This window comes from Squalius cephalus (genome assembly GCF_949319135.1).
Source record: "Squalius cephalus genome assembly, chromosome: 1".
NCBI lineage: Eukaryota > Metazoa > Chordata > Actinopteri > Cypriniformes > Leuciscidae > Squalius > Squalius cephalus.
Genome location: NC_137122.1, coordinates 48533159 through 48550556, shown reverse-complemented (window position 1 = coordinate 48550556; position 17398 = coordinate 48533159). Strand labels below are relative to the sequence as shown.

At 38.6% G+C, this 17398-nt stretch overlaps 1 protein-coding gene across 2 annotated transcripts; it reads left to right on the top strand.

Annotated features, from left to right (window-relative positions):
- The first annotated feature begins 632 nt into the window (after window positions 1–632).
- Window positions 633–15519, top strand: LOC307155188 (uncharacterized protein). Of its 2 annotated transcripts, XM_079865731.1 has the most exons (6): window positions 672–787; window positions 8157–8313; window positions 12158–12316; window positions 12542–12598; window positions 13785–13841; window positions 13981–15519. In XM_079865731.1, the coding sequence occupies exons 2-6, from the start codon at window positions 8256–8258 to the stop codon at window positions 14196–14198; spliced, it is 549 nt and encodes a 182-aa protein (XP_079721857.1). In that variant the 5' UTR covers window positions 672–787; window positions 8157–8255; the 3' UTR covers window positions 14199–15519. The 2 variants fall into 2 exon arrangements, with proteins under 2 accessions (XP_079721858.1, XP_079721857.1); XM_079865732.1 differs by lacking the exon at window positions 13981–15519 and having other exon boundaries at window positions 633–787; window positions 12738–13836.
- The last annotated feature ends 1879 nt before the right edge of the window (window positions 15520–17398 follow it).

Below are 17398 nucleotides of genomic sequence, written 5' to 3'. Positions count from 1 at the left end.
GTAAGGCAGTGATATTGAAAGGCCAAATTCAATATACACCTTACTGATGATGCATACAGGTAGACAGATGAACCCATAACCGTAACTTTAACTAAATTTGATGGGACGTCCACTCCTGGGAAGATTGGCAACTGTCTTGAATGTTTTCCACTTGTGAATAATCATCCCTACTGTAGAATAATGGACTTCAATTGTTTGGAAATGGCCATATAACCCATCCCAGATTGATGGGCAGCAACAATTGCTTCTCTAAGATCATTGCTGATGTCTTTCCTCCTTGGCTAAATTCACCCCTAAACCTACCCATCACTGGGATTTAGACATCGTGCGAGGGACGTCGTATGAATTTGAATGCCAGCTCGTAAAATACGTACGAATTGGTCGTGAGATAGCGTTGGATTTTCAATTGTTTTATTTCTGCTTGTAGACTCAAATTCTTCATCACTATTCAAGGTGAAAGGCGTACTTCGTGATTCAAAGAATTAGGTACAATTAAGAGGTTTTATTGGTGATATACAGGCAGCCAGTGCTCTTAACGTTATAGAAGTCTTTGGATTACAAGACTTTGCACAATTTGTCCTTTACTGTGTGATGCGTGTTGATACATTACTTTTTGACCCCGCTGGCCGATTTCTTTTTTTGTTGTCCACTTACTCATGAAGGATCATAGTGCATTTCTCCAGAAAGTCAAACACTGAACTGTTGGTTTTGTGACGTTTGTAAATGTCCTAACATTGACTAACTTTGGAGCACTGGAAATTCCTAGCAAGCTTATTTTATCTGATTTGTAAGTGTTTTTTTCTTTTTTCTTATTCTTCTTGAGTTAAAAGACTATAATATGCATGCACTCAAAGGATTTTTACCTCTTATTCAGTTTAATTAATTAAAATGAGCAAAAGTAACCTGACTTTTTAACATTGTCACAGCTTAATTTCATTGTGTTCAATCCACCTAATATATTTAAAACTTAAAGTGAGAGTTCACCCAAAAAATTAAGATTCTGTCATTAATTACTCACCCTTATGTCGTTCCAAACTCGTAAAACTTTTGTTCATCTTCAACACAAATGAAGATATTTTTTGATTAAATCCGAGAGCTTTCTGTCCCTCAGTTAGCTACGCAATGACCACTTTGACGCTTCAAAAAGTTCATAAAGAGATCATAAAACTAATCCATATAAATTGAGCGGTTTAGTCAACATTTTCTGAAGAGATTTGATCGCTTTATGATGAACAAGTTTAATTTAGGGTTTTATGAACAAACCTCTTATGGAAGCTGAAAAGTGCTGCGTAACACGAGAATGAACCTCATTGGTTCATGAAGAAAGTCAAATGTGCTGCGTAACACGAGAATGAACCTCATTGGTTCTTGCAGAAGCTCAATCGTGCTGCGTAACACGAGAATGAACCTCATTGGTTCTTGCGGAAGCTCAAACGTGCTGCGTAACACGAGAATGAACCTCATTGGTTCTTACAGAAGCTCAAACGTGCTGCGTAACACGAGAATGAACCTCATTGGTTCTTGCTGAAGCTCAAACGTGCTGCGTAACACGAGAATGAACCTCATTGGTTCTTACAGAAGCTCAAACATGCTGCGTAACACGAGAATGAACCTCATTGGTTCTTGCTGAAGCTAAAACTTGCTGCGTAACACGAGAATGAACCTCATTGGTTCTTACAGAAGCTCAAACGTGCTGCGTAACACGAGAATGAACCTCATTGGTTCTTACAGAAGCTCAAGCGTGTTGCGTAACACGAGAATGAACCTCATTGGTTCTTACAGAAGCTCAAGCGTGTTGCGTAACACGAGAATGAACCTCATTGGTTCTTGCTGAAGCTCAAGCGTGTTGCGTAACACGAGAATGAACCTCATTGGTTCTTGCGCAAGCTCAAACGTGCTGCGTAACACGAGAATGAACCTCATTGGTTCTTGCGCAAGCTCAAACGTGCTGCGTAACACGAGAATGAACCTCATTGGTTCTTGCGCAAGCTCAAACGTGCTGCGTTACACGAGAATGAACCTCATTGGTTCTTGCGCAAGCTCAAACGTGCTGCGTAACACGAGAATAATCCTCATTGGTTCTTGCTGAAGCTCAAACGTGCTGCGTATCACGAGAATGAACCTCATTGGTTCTTGCGCAAGCTCAAACGTGGTGTGTAACACGAGAATGAACCTCATTGGTTCTTGCGCAAGCTCAAACGTGCTGCGTAACACGAGAATGAACCTCATTGGTTCTTACAGAAGCTCAAGCGTGTTGCGTAACACGAGAATGAACCTCATTGGTTCTTGCGCAAGCTCAAACGTGCTGCGTAACACGAGAATGAACCTCATTGGTTCTTACAGAAGCTCAAACGTGCTGCGTAACACGAGAATGAACCTCATTGGTTCTTGCTGAAGCTCAATCGTGCTGCGTAACACGAGAATGAACCTCATTGGTTCTTACAGAAGCTCAAGCGTGTTGCGTAACACGAGAATGAACCTCATTGGTTCTTGCGCAAGCTCAAACGTGCAGCGTAACACGAGAATGAACCTCATTGGTTCTTGCTGAAGCTCAAACGTGCTGCGTAACACGAGAATGAACCTCATTGGTTCTTACAGAAGCTCAAGCGTGTTGCGTAACACGAGAATGAACCTCATTGGTTCTTGCGCAAGCTCAAACGTGCTGCGTAACACGAGAATGAACCTCATTGGTTCTTACAGAAGCTCAAGCGTGTTGCGTAACACGAGAATGAACCTCATTGGTTCTTGCGCAAGCTCAAACGTGCAGCGTAACACAAGAATGAACCTCATTGGTGCTTGCTGAAGCTCAATCGTGCTGCGTAACACGAGAATGAACCTCATTTGTTCTTGCAGAAGCTCAAACGTGCTGCGTAACACGAGAATGAACCTCATTGGTTCTTGCTGAAGCTCAATCGTGCTGCGTAACACGAGAATGAACCTCATTTGTTCTTGCAGAAGCTCAAACGTGCTGCGTAACACGAGAATGAACCTCATTTGTTCTTGCAGAAGCTCAAACGTGCTGCGTAACACGAGAATGAACCTCATTTGTTCTTGCAGAAGCTCAAACGTGCTGCGTAACACGAGAATGAACCTCATTTGTTCTTGCAGAAGCTCAAACGTGCTGCGTAACACGAGAATGAACCTCATTGGTTCTTACAGAAGCTCAAGCGTGTTGCGTAACACGAGAATGAACCTCATTGGTTCTTACAGAAGCTCAAGCGTGTTGCGTAACACGAGAATGAACCTCATTGGTTCTTGCTGAAGCTCAAGCGTGTTGCGTAACACGAGAATGAACCTCATTGGTTCTTGCGCAAGCTCAAACGTGCTGCGTAACACGAGAATGAACCTCATTGGTTCTTGCGCAAGCTCAAACGTGCTGCGTAACACGAGAATGAACCTCATTGGTTCTTGCGCAAGCTCAAACGTGCTGCGTAACACGAGAATGAACCTCATTGGTTCTTGCGCAAGCTCAAACGTGCTGCGTAACACGAGAATGATCCTCATTGGTTCTTGCTGAAGCTCAAACGTGCTGCGTATCACGAGAATGAACCTCATTGGTTCTTGCGCAAGCTCAAACGTGCTGCGTAACACGAGAATGAACCTCATTGGTTCTTACAGAAGCTCAAGCGTGTTGCGTAACACGAGAATGAACCTCATTGGTTCTTGCGCAAGCTCAAACGTGAAGCGTAACACGAGAATGAACCTCATTGGTTCTTACAGAAGCTCAAGCGTGTTGCGTAACACGAGAATGAACCTCATTGGTTCTTGCTGAAGCTCAATCGTGCTGCGTAACACGAGAATGAACCTCATTGGTTCTTACAGAAGCTCAAGCGTGTTGCGTAACACGAGAATGAACCTCATTGGTTCTTGCGCAAGCTCAAACGTGCTGCGTAACACGAGAATGAACCTCATTGGTTCTTACAGAAGCTCAAGCGTGTTGCGTAACACGAGAATGAACCTCATTGGTTCTTGCGCAAGCTCAAACGTGCTGCGTAACACGAGAATGAACCTCATTGGTTCTTGCTGAAGCTCAATCGTGCTGCGTAACACGAGAATGAACCTCATTTGTTCTTGCAGAAGCTCAAACGTGCTGCGTAACACGAGAATGAACCTCATTGGTTCTTGCAGAAGCTCAAAAGTGCTGCGTAACACGAGAATGAACCTCATTGGTTCTTGCAGAAGCCCAAACGTGCTGCGTAACACGAGAATGAATCTCATTGGTTCTTGCTGAAGCTCAAACGTGCTGCGTAACACGAGAATGAACCTCATTGGTTCTTGCGCAAGCTCAAACGTGCTGCGTTACACGAGAATGAACCTCATTGGTTCTTGCGGAAGCTCAAACGTGCTGCGTTACACGAGAATGAACCTCACTGGTTCTTGCGCAAGCTCAAACGTGCTGCGTAACACGAGAATGAACCTCATTGGTTCTTACAGAAGCTCAAGCGTGTTGCGTAACACGAGAATGAACCTCATTGGTTCTTGCGCAAGCTCAAACGTGCTGCGTAACACGAGAATGAACCTCATTGGTTCTTACAGAAGCTCAAGCGTGTTGCGTAACACGAGAATGAACCTCATTGGTTCTTGCGCAAGCTCAAACGTGCTGCGTAACACGAGAATGAACCTCATTGGTTCTTACAGAAGCTCAAACGTGCAGCGTAACACGAGAATGAACCTCATTGGTTCTTGCTGAAGCTCAAACGTGCTGCGTAACACGAGAATGAACCTCATTGGTTCTTACAGAAGCTCAAACGTGCAGCGTAACACGAGAATGAACCTCATTGGTTCTTGCTGAAGCTCAATCGTGCTGCATAACACGAGAATGAACCTCATTGGTTCTTACAGAAGCTCAAGCGTGTTGCGTAACATGAGAATGAACCTCATTGGTTCTTGCGCAAGCTCAAACGTGCTGCGTAACACGAGAATGAACCTCATTGGTTCTTACAGAAGCTCAATCGTGCTGCGTAACACGAGAATGAACCTCATTGGTTCTTACAGAAGCTCAAGCGTGTTGCGTAACACGAGAATGAACCTCCTTGGTTCTTGCGCAAGCTCAAACGTGCTGCGTAACACGAGAATGAACCTCATTGGTTCTTACAGAAGCTCAAGCGTGTTGCGTAACACGAGAATGAACCTCATTGGTTCTTGCGCAAGCTCAAACGTGCTGCGTAACACGAGAATGAACCTCATTTGTTCTTGCAGAAGCTCAAACGTGCTGCGTAACACGAGAATGAACCTCATTGGTTCTTGCAGAAGCTCAAAAGTGCTGCGTAACACGAGAATGAACCTCATTGGTTCTTGCAGAAGCCCAAACGTGCTGCGTATCACGAGAATGAACCTCATTGGTTCTTGCTGAAGCTCAAACGTGCTGCGTAACACGAGAATGAACCTCATTGGTTCTTGCTGAAGCTCAAACGTGGTGCGTAACACGAGAATGAACCTCATTGGTTCTTGCTGAAGCTCAAACGTGCTGCGTAACACGAGAATGAACCTCATTGGTTCTTACAGAAGCTCAAGCGTGTTGCGTAACACGAGAATGAACCTCATTGGTTCTTGCGCAAGCTCAAACGTGCTGCGTAACACGAGAATGAACCTCATTGGTTCTTGCTGAAGCTCAATCGTGCTGCGTAACACGAGAATGAACCTCATTTGTTCTTGCAGAAGCTCAAACGTGCTGCGTAACACGAGAATGAACCTCATTGGTTCTTGCAGAAGCTCAAAAGTGCTGCGTAACACGAGAATGAACCTCATTGGTTCTTGCAGAAGCCCAAACGTGCTGCGTAACACGAGAATGAATCTCATTGGTTCTTGCTGAAGCTCAAACGTGCTGCGTAACACGAGAATGAACCTCATTGGTTCTTGCGCAAGCTCAAACGTGCTGCGTTACACGAGAATGAACCTCATTGGTTCTTGCGGAAGCTCAAACGTGCTGCGTTACACGAGAATGAACCTCACTGGTTCTTGCGCAAGCTCAAACGTGCTGCGTAACACGAGAATGAACCTCATTGGTTCTTACAGAAGCTCAAGCGTGTTGCGTAACACGAGAATGAACCTCATTGGTTCTTGCGCAAGCTCAAACGTGCTGCGTAACACGAGAATGAACCTCATTGGTTCTTACAGAAGCTCAAGCGTGTTGCGTAACACGAGAATGAACCTCATTGGTTCTTGCGCAAGCTCAAACGTGCTGCGTAACACGAGAATGAACCTCATTGGTTCTTACAGAAGCTCAAACGTGCAGCGTAACACGAGAATGAACCTCATTGGTTCTTGCTGAAGCTCAAACGTGCTGCGTAACACGAGAATGAACCTCATTGGTTCTTACAGAAGCTCAAGCGTGTTGCGTAACATGAGAATGAACCTCATTGGTTCTTGCGCAAGCTCAAACGTGCTGCGTAACACGAGAATGAACCTCATTGGTTCTTACAGAAGCTCAATCGTGCTGCGTAACACGAGAATGAACCTCATTGGTTCTTACAGAAGCTCAAGCGTGTTGCGTAACACGAGAATGAACCTCCTTGGTTCTTGCGCAAGCTCAAACGTGCTGCGTAACACGAGAATGAACCTCATTGGTTCTTACAGAAGCTCAAGCGTGTTGCGTAACACGAGAATGAACCTCATTGGTTCTTGCGCAAGCTCAAACGTGCTGCGTAACACGAGAATGAACCTCATTTGTTCTTGCAGAAGCTCAAACGTGCTGCGTAACACGAGAATGAACCTCATTGGTTCTTGCAGAAGCTCAAAAGTGCTGCGTAACACGAGAATGAACCTCATTGGTTCTTGCAGAAGCCCAAACGTGCTGCGTATCACGAGAATGAACCTCATTGGTTCTTGCTGAAGCTCAAACGTGCTGCGTAACACGAGAATGAACCTCATTGGTTCTTGCTGAAGCTCAAACGTGGTGCGTAACACGAGAATGAACCTCATTGGTTCTTGCTGAAGCTCAAATGTGCTGCGTAACACGAGAATGAACCTCATTGGTTCTTGCGCAATCTCAAACGTGCTGCGTAACACGAGATTGAACCTCATTTGTTCTTGCAGAAGCTCAAACGAGCTGCGTATCACGAGAATGAATCTACTCTTTACGAGAAGTGCCATGGGATTTTTAATGACCACAGAGAGTCAGGACCTCGGTTTACCATCACAACCAGTCTTAGGCTACAGGGTGATATGGCTGTGGATGCTTCCTTTTTTCAGGAAAGGGAAAGACATGTTAAGGCACAAATGGATTATATGTTAAAGGGTTATATGTTTGTTCGGAGCATTTTGTTTTGTAAACGAGGCAGTGTAATGGAGACATTTTCGCGCTAGAATGCTTGTTTTTCAGCGGGAATGCAATTCATTTGCTCAAAACACCAATTTGACCAATTGCATTAAGGCTACACTAAACCAGGACAGTTATAGGCTGCACACAAATTAATGTTAATGTTAATTAAAGACCAAGGCTAGTAAACGTCTTCTATAAACTGCATGTTGAAATTAGACTAGCACTTAACCATGAACACAAAAGCCACACCACACAATTGTCTTTTAAATGGTAAACATGTAACTATAATTGTTGAGTTCTTTCCATCAATCAGTTTCTTACTTTCACATTTAAAAGATTTCAAGAGGTTACTTAACTTATACCCTACTTGTCAGTCTGCACAAATACCGACCAACATGCTTGTTTGCTTTTGCGGCCCCTTTAAATAAATACCATGAAGGAAACAACATGTTTTAAATTAAGGTAATTAATTAAATCTCTGTAAATTAATAAACAAAGTTATGTTGGACCAACATAAGATTTTCACTGAAGTGTAAGTAGCATATAACTAAGAAAATGCTATTTTCACTTAATTGTCAAATTAATTTGACCTAAACTAACTGAATTGTGTTGACCCAACTAAACTAAATTATTTTGAATGAACTAAATGAAATTGTGTGTAAAAAATGTTTTTACTTTTAAAAAAAATGATTAATATCAGCCTAGAATAGAAGTGTGGCATGTTTGACCTGATGTACAGATTAAGATTTAATTCTTAAATAAATGTGTAATTCGTTCATCTCATGTGCATAGGCTTTCGATTATGTTTATCATATTAGCAAATAGACTAATTAGTGCTGGGGTTTTTTTTCACTTCTCATATTGCACAATATTGAACTTTTTTTTTTTTTTTAAGGTGAGTGGGTGGAGGCTTAAATGAGACAAATTGATAGCGTTGGCGTATTTACCAGCAGTGTCAGACTCATGAGTAGACGTCCACCTGCTTAATCAGAATATGGGGATCTCATTTATGTTCTTACTGGCAGTCGCTTTGTTCTGTCCTGTTCAAACAAGTGAGTAAAGGGAGTTTTCCTGAGTCTTTAATAATCATAAATTATCTTTAATACATTTCTTTATCTTATTCATAGACACATTTAGACATTTTCCTTACAATTGTGGGCGTATATACTGTGCCTGTCGGTCTGCACTACTTCTCTGTTCTTCGCTTGATGGACCCTTTTTGTAAATCCTGAAAAGTTTATTTATGTATTTATATATATTTTTCATTTTCATTGCCATTTAAGTGAATTTACTGAACTTAAATATACAAGCTTGATAAAGATGATCATTCTAGAAGAAATTTTCAGATGGCACTTAGAGGCTTTTGCATCTGAACTCTTCATATATATATATATATATTTATTATTATTATTATTATTTTTTTATTATTATTATTATTTTTTTTTTTTTATGTATGTAGGCCTACATTTATAACGCAGGCTATAGCCTACTTTGTATTATATTACGTGAGTTACGTAAAATGTAGGTCTTTCTCTCTTGAAAGTTTTTCTTTTGCTATTTGAGCAATGGAAAGAAACACTTCTTTTTTTTTTTCATTAAACATCATGTATAACACATTATTTATATGAAGCAGAATGCCTGACCTGCAAAGCTGGCACGAACATGTCAGTGTCAAATAAAGGTGCTAGTGACTTAGAAGCCAAGTATCATCAGGAGGATTGAAATTATTTTTTACTGAAATATTATTGTAGATTTATTTTTATTATAACCTATATGGCTATGAAAATAAACAGTGTCATGTAAAAGTTGTTATAAAAACTATTTTTATTTTATTGTATATATATTAATCTGTTGTTGCGGGCCAAACGTTAAATGGAAAGGATGTATTACTCAGGGTTCTCAAGTCTCACGCATTGGCCGTGAGACACACGCAATTCAACCAGTTCACACGCTCACACGCCACACCGTGTATTTCTCACGCTGAAAAGGCAATGCCAACCAAGCATGTCATGTCATGCAAGCTTTATATATAACGTTGTATACGAGGCGCGGGCACACAAAGTGAAGTTTTCTGCCGCCAGCACGTATCTTGGCCAGATTGCGTTCGTTAATAGGCAACACAGATGCGCGAACACACGGAAGTTGACGGAACATTCTCGGCCACCGTACGTTCGTTACTAGGTAACCAACAACATCGCGCGAACACACGTCGTGATGATGGAGAAGGTAAGTTGGAAGAAAGCTCGTCTAACATTTTTAGGCTAGAACATTTAATATATAGCCCATCATATACATTATTATTGATGCAGTCAAAAACTCTACAACTACTTTGCAACCAGGCCAGAATCTTTGGCTCAGTTTGGCTAGCTTACGTTATCTGAAACTAAGGGAAATGTTAGTGGGTATGGGAAGGAATGAAGATGTATCTCTTCATTTTATTTTAAATAAATTTAAATTTATTTATTTTATTTTATTTTAAATTATATATTATACTGTATTAATAGTATTTCTAGTTACATTAAGGCTACATACGTATTAAAGCAGAGTGCTCTGGGTAATATATATCCTGTCAAAACATAGGCTACATTAATCATTGATTGCCATTGCATTTGTATTTTTCAAACACTTACAACACAAAACACATTTCATAAGCTGGAGTGTGTACTCTTGTGTACACACACACACACACACACACACACCTTAATAATACTCTAATATGTCATTTGTTCACAATGTCCCACCACACAATAAATCATTATACCGTTTCGACTAGACATATTCAAAATGCAAAAATATTTGTTTTTCCAAACTGTTTGGAGCAATTCATTATATTTTTGTAATTTTTGTATAACTTATTTGTAATTTTGAAATATAACATTAAAGAGTATATTTGATGTGATGAATTGCTCTGTCATTTATTAGATTTACCAATTGTTATAATTTCAATTTGTGCGGGTTAACAATGGTTAAAATTGGGGGGCGGGGACAGGTGGGGGCGGGGCTCCATTAGGCTCCTCCCCCAACCACATGTGATCTCACTCCAAGCTTTTGATCAAACTTGAGAACCCTGTATTACTTTATGTATTAAACTACAATAACATAGTTGCAATGTTGTGAATGCATTTGTATTTTTTGATGCACAGAAATTATATTTGGCTTTAATTTTCGGCTTCTTAGTCACAGTCATGAAAGATTCTATTATGCCTTAATTGTCCATCCGTGTACTGTTGTTGTTTGCGTAAGCTTTGTGTTTCCGTTTAATGAGCTAATAAAATATTTAAACTCGAATCAATATTTTGTGGCAAATAACAGCGGTGTAATAAGCCCCGCTGAGGGGTCCAGGTAACCCTGTTTGGGTTTATTTTGCAAGAACAAATATCTGGGTGTAGGATACATTATCCCTCAGTATCTATAATTAATTAATTTTAATCCATGATTTTTTTTATATAAACGAATATTTGTTCTTTAAGATGAAATAGCATTCACTTTAAATCATTTTTAAAAACATTTGATAAACAATAAACATGTACATTACATAAAGCAACAGATTTGATTTTGATGTTAGCAGCATATGAAAGAAAAAAATTCAGAGGTTTACAAAACCATGCAAAAGAGAGAAATTTGTGCATATCCCCCTCATCCTTTCCTCGGGTCATTTTGACCCGAAACTCACTTTAAAAAAAATGTAAAAATAAATTGAGTGTTTATCAGAGTTGTCCAAGACCTTAGGACTTTAGTCACACTTGAACCATATAGGCCTACACCAATTTTTTTTTTTTTTTTTTTTTTTTTTTGACTGGATTCAAGGAATTTTGTGCTTGAATTTTTAAAAAGTAACAAATCCTTCCCTCGCTGGTCAATTTGACCCCCTAAGGAAAAGGAATAAATGGAATGTGAGGAATACTTAGCCTCGGTATAGAAAAACCTAAAAATGCTAAAACTTTATCAAAAAATGATTTTTATAATGTCTATCTCAAACATAGACAATCTCCCACCCTGATATTCAATAAACAGATTTGTTTGACAGGGAAGCTGTGCACAAACAGATATACACACATATATGCACGTTCGCGATTGTGCTGCATTCACTCACAAAAAAAAATGTTTTGTATATTTAGGGTAGGAAATGTACAAAATATCTTCATGGAACATGATCTTTATATCCAAAAGATTTTTGGCATAAAAGAAAAATTGATAATTTTGACCCATACAATGTATTGTTGGCTATTGTCACAAATATACCTGTGCGACTTGTGGTTTTGTGATCCAGGGTAAAGAAAAAAAAAGAAAAGAAAAAAGCACCCCTTTAAAAGGGCACCTAAAGTGCAGGTGCTGAAGCCCCCTTTGATGTCTATGTGTGCATGTGCCTGGCTGGCATAGACTCAAGACCAGACGAAAACTAACAGATACAACAGGTGCTAACGCAACTTTGGACATTAAAATGATGTTGTCAGTCCAAATGCAAAATTCACATGCATATGAATTGATAAAACTGTATGCCTTCAATGCAGCATACTTTTCATTGAATAAAAGTGTCTGCCAAATACAAATACCCTGAGTGGGTTGTTGAGAATCTGACTATTAAAAATATATATATTTTTTTACATGTTGGTCTGTACACCTGCCTTTAACCTGTGCATCAGATAATCAAATCTGTCATAAATAGAGGTGATATTTTGGAATCAGTGTAATTAATGCTTAAAACGCTTAAGATTTATACTTGGTTTTAATAAATACATTGTTAATGTAAACATACAAAATAGTATTGTATTAGATGCTATTGATATTGTGCCAACATTAGGTGAAACTTGAACATGGCCTTTCAGAACTCTGTCACTGAAGTATAACTTCTGCCATCAGATGTCATGATTCTCAGTTTGTTTTTGCTTTGATCAGAGGCCAGGACCTGTGGATCCAGTCAATTCAGCTGTGGTGATAAACACCAAATATGTATACCTATGATATGGAGGTGCGATGGTGACAAGGACTGTCCGAATGATGCGGATGAAGAAGGCTGTGGGGAAGGCTTTCCGTTGCCACAGATAAAAACTTTATGTAAGTATGCAAACCCAGACAGAGCGCCTCTGAAATTCAGTTAAGGGAACCATATTTCATTATTTTAAGTGTTTGCTGAAAGCATTTGTATTTTTGAGGAATTCAGTGCTGCCAAATCAGTTTTAATGAATAAATATAGTCATACAGTGCAAATAATAAAACAAACAAGGCTTGGACTACAATAACAGAGTTGTAATGTTCTCCTCTCTCTCTTGATAACATTAGCTTCTCAAGGTGAAGATGTGCCAGTCACAAGCAAGAACCAAACAGTGCAAAATGAAGGTAAAGCTCATGCTTACAATCTTACAACCATGAGTTAACTAACATGCAGTAGCAACAGCATTCTGCCACAGAATCTTTTACAACTAACAATGTTTCTGTCACACCGTAATGTTGCTAATGTTTTTATTTTTTAATTAAGATGATTTGGGAAGCACTCAGGTGAAACCTGCGGCAAGTGGCTCGGACACTGAGAAACACAGAGTCCCTCCAACCATCATTACCATAAATCATGTTATGGAAAAACAATATGAAGTACTGACACTGGAAAAGACTAAGCTAATTTTGGAAATACAAAATCTGAAATTACAGAAAACTAAACTAAAGTTGGGGCTACAAAACCTTGGACATGGAGTGTAGATCTCGTTGACAGTTTACAAAGAATTAATTCATCAATCAATTATATTTGAGATTTTCCTATAGACTTAAGGCCTGTTTCCACTAAGAATGATAACTATAAAGATGACTATACTAGACGTAAGCTCCACCCATTTGCTCTGCAGTGAGCAGCCTCTCGGCTACTTTGCTGGGAGACAAGCAGACGTAGCCTATGTGTGTGAGGAAATGTCATATTGTGTTAAAAAAGAAATAAATAACAGCGCATGAGAACAGTTCCAGTCTCTGTTTTTATTTGAGCACCCTCAGATACACCTAAGAACATTGTTAAACTGACGCGAAGCTCAAGCTTGCGGTGTGAAATGGCAGTTATGCTCATTTACACGTTTATACGTTTTTTTTTTATGGGGTCTACAACTAAAATACAATTACATAATTTAATGTTAAAAAAACTCATTATTTTTCTGAGAATTTGCATTGTTGCAGCACCTGTTTTCACCCTCTGACTGAATGCTCTGTTTTAGTTTCGATTCCTTTAAAACCCGCCTTCCGTCGAGTGCATTTTGCTCTGATTGGTCAGCCAGCCCCAGTCTGTTGTGATTGGTCTACCGCTTAGAGCGTGTCCCGGCTCTTACCATAACCGGCGAGCATCTGCTCCAGAGGCTTAATGAGGCGATGTAAACATGACTATCTGATGATGCACAAAACGAAAGACACAATATGAACGAGAATTGGAACTTTATATCTCACATCTGTGATTTTAATTAATTATTGTGATTGCGACTTTATCTAACAAATGTGTTTTCAGATAGATAGATAACATTCTACTCTCTCTCTCTCTTGATAACATTAGTTTCTCAAGGTGAAGATGTGCCAGTCACAAGCAAGAACCAAACAGTGCAAAATGAAGGTAAAGCTCATGCTTACAATCTTACAACCATGAGTTAACTAACATGCAGTAGCAACAGCATTCTGCCAGAGAGTCTTTTACAACTAACAGTGTTTCTGTCACACCCTAATGTTGCTAATGCTTTTATTTTTTAATTAAGATGATTTGGGAAGCACTCAGGTGAAACCTACGGCAAGTGGCTCGGACACTGAGAAACACAGAGTCCCTCCAACCATCATTACCATAAATCATGTTATGGAAAAACAATATGAAGTACTGACACTGGAAAAGACTAAACTAATTTTACTAATACAAAATCTGAAATTAGAGAAAATGAAACTAAAGTTGGAGCTACAAAACCTTGGACATGGAGTGTAGATCTCGTTGACAGTTTACCAAGAATTAATTCATCAATTAATTGTATTTGACAATTTCTGAGATTTTCCTATAGATTTAAGGCCTGTTTCCACTAATGATAACCATAAGGATAACTATAAAGATAACTATACTAGACGTAAGCTTCACCCATTTGCTCTGCAGCGAGCAGGCTCTCGGCTACTTTGCTGGGAGACAAGCAGATGTATATGTGTGTGAGGAAATATCATATATTGTGTTAAAAAATAAATAATAACACAGCGCATGAAACAGTTCCAGTCTCTGTTTTTTTTAGCACGCTCAGATACATTTTGTTCCGGTCACTGTCAGGGACTGTTTTTCTGGCGGAAAAATGGCATGTAATGATTTAACTTTAAATTAAATATGTTGTATGCATTCTGTGGTAACAGCAGTTCACAGATTCATAACCTAATTCAGATTCACAGCATAAGATTTGCAAAACACTTTCATAAATGCACAAGTTTGTTTCTATGTGCATTGGACTCTGGATAAGGGAACATCAGGTCTAGTTTTACCACATGAGCTGAGTTTTAGATAGAGACAATTTATTAAAATTCATTCAAAACCCTTTTTATTTTTTAACTGTAGTTAACATGTTATGTATTACTTCTCATCTGTTCACAAAAATGCCCTACATTCACAGGTTTAAAATACAGGTCCTTCAGATTTATTGATTGTTTTCATTAGAAATATCTAAAATATATTTGAAGCGTTGTTTATATTTCTATGTGGTGTTTTTAATATGCTTTAAGACAAACTATGTGCAAATTCATAAGTCAACACCATTGTTGAGTATTCTCTTTAAAACTGCAGTGAACCAAAGACAGTCTCAAAAACGCGGTTTGAAATCGCGGGTGTTTCTGACGTCACAACTACCTTGTAACCAATCACGTCAACGTGCCGGTGGGCTTAGCATATCATTAACAGTGAACTAGCAGGGGAGTCTCAAAAGAAGACAAGTTATCCCGGTATATGATCTATATGTCTTTCTCCACTGACGTTCTGAGTTGTTCAAAGCGTTTCTGATGATTGTTAGAAGGCAGACTGAGATGGCGAATGGGAACATAGTTTGTGTAACATTAGCAACACATAAGATATTTAATAACTAGTCAAGCAATTTCATGTCCTTTGATCATATTTTATAAAAACATTTTTGAAAAATTCACACTTTTATAGTTAAATTTACAATGAAAGTACTTTAGGAACTTTTTACCGGTAGTCTACGATGATTTTTTCACCTTTTTAAACATCAGTATACATGCAAATATTGCTGTTTTGTGCTTGTCCCACACCCAGACTTCTGATCTTCAATAATGAGAAAAAGAAGTGTAAAAAAATGAGTTATCTATATTTTTTTATTATGACTGAATAAAGTATCAGTAAAAGAATCAAAACATAATTGAGGTATTTAAGGTCAGACAACTATTAATGTGATTTTATATACAAAATGTAGTTGTCCCACAGTATTGCCGTCATTTCCACCACAACGCTGTAATGTCCCTTTAAAAAGTTTTTTTGAAAGATTGTTTGGGTAGTTTCTATGGAGATGAACAATGACATCACAGCACATGTCTGACATGGAGGACATTTTAAATTTCTTCAGCAACTTGGAGAAGAAAACTCAAGGTAAATATTGCTTGAAATGAAAATATTTTTATTGTATGTCATTTCCAACATGGCGTAACATCAAATGAGTTTGTAAATAAATTGATTTTGCTAGCTACCAATGCATAGCTAATCTGTAATACTAGCTTGGATTTTTTTACAAAATACTGTAGGATTTTCATTTCCACCACCGTCATTTCCACCACATTACCTTCTTGGGTGGAAATGACAAAGGTGAGGTGGAAATGACATTTATGCTTACAAGGTGGAATTCATAGATTGAGTGGCTACATATGAATATTAAAATGTACAACGCTAATGTATTTATTCAAATATATATTTGTTGAAATGCCTTTTCATCTATTTTTAAGATGCCGCGGAGGTCAACTGGATAAAGGTCTCACTATTTGTGGTTAAAGTTGTTTACAGTAAGACTGTAACTGTTCATCTGGTTATGGAACCAAACAGACTAATGACTAATGATTTGTTAAATGGGTTTCAAATAAATGTTTTCTGTTTTTCTACATGGACGTCCATTCATTGTCATTTCCACAACACCCAGTCATTTCCACCACCTCATAACTTTTTTAAAAATATGTACAAAATTCTAATCACTCATTAAAAATTTCTGCATCGTTAGTTTATGGGATAATGTTCCACTAAATGTAATAACTCAAGTAGTTATTCTTCTAAAATGTATCTAACCAATGCAATATTATATTTCAGGTTGTGGTGGATGTAAGCTTTGTGTTTGGGCCTCATGATAATTTACTTAATCCACAAATCTATGGTAATTGCAATATAGGTATAAATTGGTAAAACTATGTGTGAAAGTGGTCTTACACAGTTAAGAAATTATGTATATCATAATAATTTTAAATAATAATCAAATATTTACATGTGATGGAAATGACATTTGTTCAGTGCGGATCGGAAAATATGTCAAAAAACACCAAAAGTCTTATAATGTAAGTGCGTTCTCTTATGGATCATTAAACTAGACTAGTTATATTTAACTGTTAGACTGTGACCATTTTGATTTGAACACTTTTTTTCCCCTCAAGTTCACAAGGCCAAAAGTGCCTGTAGTTGAAGAACCCTTATGTGTCCGACGTTGTAAAGAGCCATACCATTGTGCAGCGTAAGTTTACCTCACTAAGTTTGCAGAGTGAATCTATGAGCTGGCGTGAGTGAGTGAGTGGAGGCGGGGCTAATTAGCATATTCATGATCCTCATTACTAAATGAAGGATGTAGTTACATTCAAGCTATTTTAAGGCATGACGATTTTTTTTTTTTCACAGGACAAAACGTATAAATATGCTTTTTGGTGATCAAAGATGAGTTTAACTGGGATAAAATTATTCACTACTGGGGGAGTTTAACATAGCCTAAATGAATACCATCATAGTTCCAGACAAGGTTGCGGTTTACAGTGTACACTCCAGCCCCAAAGAGCAGAACTGCCCTCTACATTGATCATAACAGGCATCCATCTAAGAAGGTCACACAGGGCTGCAATCTTATTCATCTAATCTAAGAAGATCACACAGGGCTGCAATCTTATTCTTATCAAAAT

Coding starts and splice junctions, on each gene's coding strand:
- LOC307155188 (XM_079865731.1), top strand. CDS start 8,256: ATGGGGATCTCATTTATGTTCTTACTGGCAGTCGCTTTGTTCTGTCCT. Junction 8,314..12,157: donor GTTCTGTCCTGTTCAAACAA/GTGAGTAAAGGG, acceptor TGCTTTGATCAG/AGGCCAGGACCTGTGGATCC. Junction 12,317..12,541: donor GCCACAGATAAAAACTTTAT/GTAAGTATGCAA, acceptor TGATAACATTAG/CTTCTCAAGGTGAAGATGTG.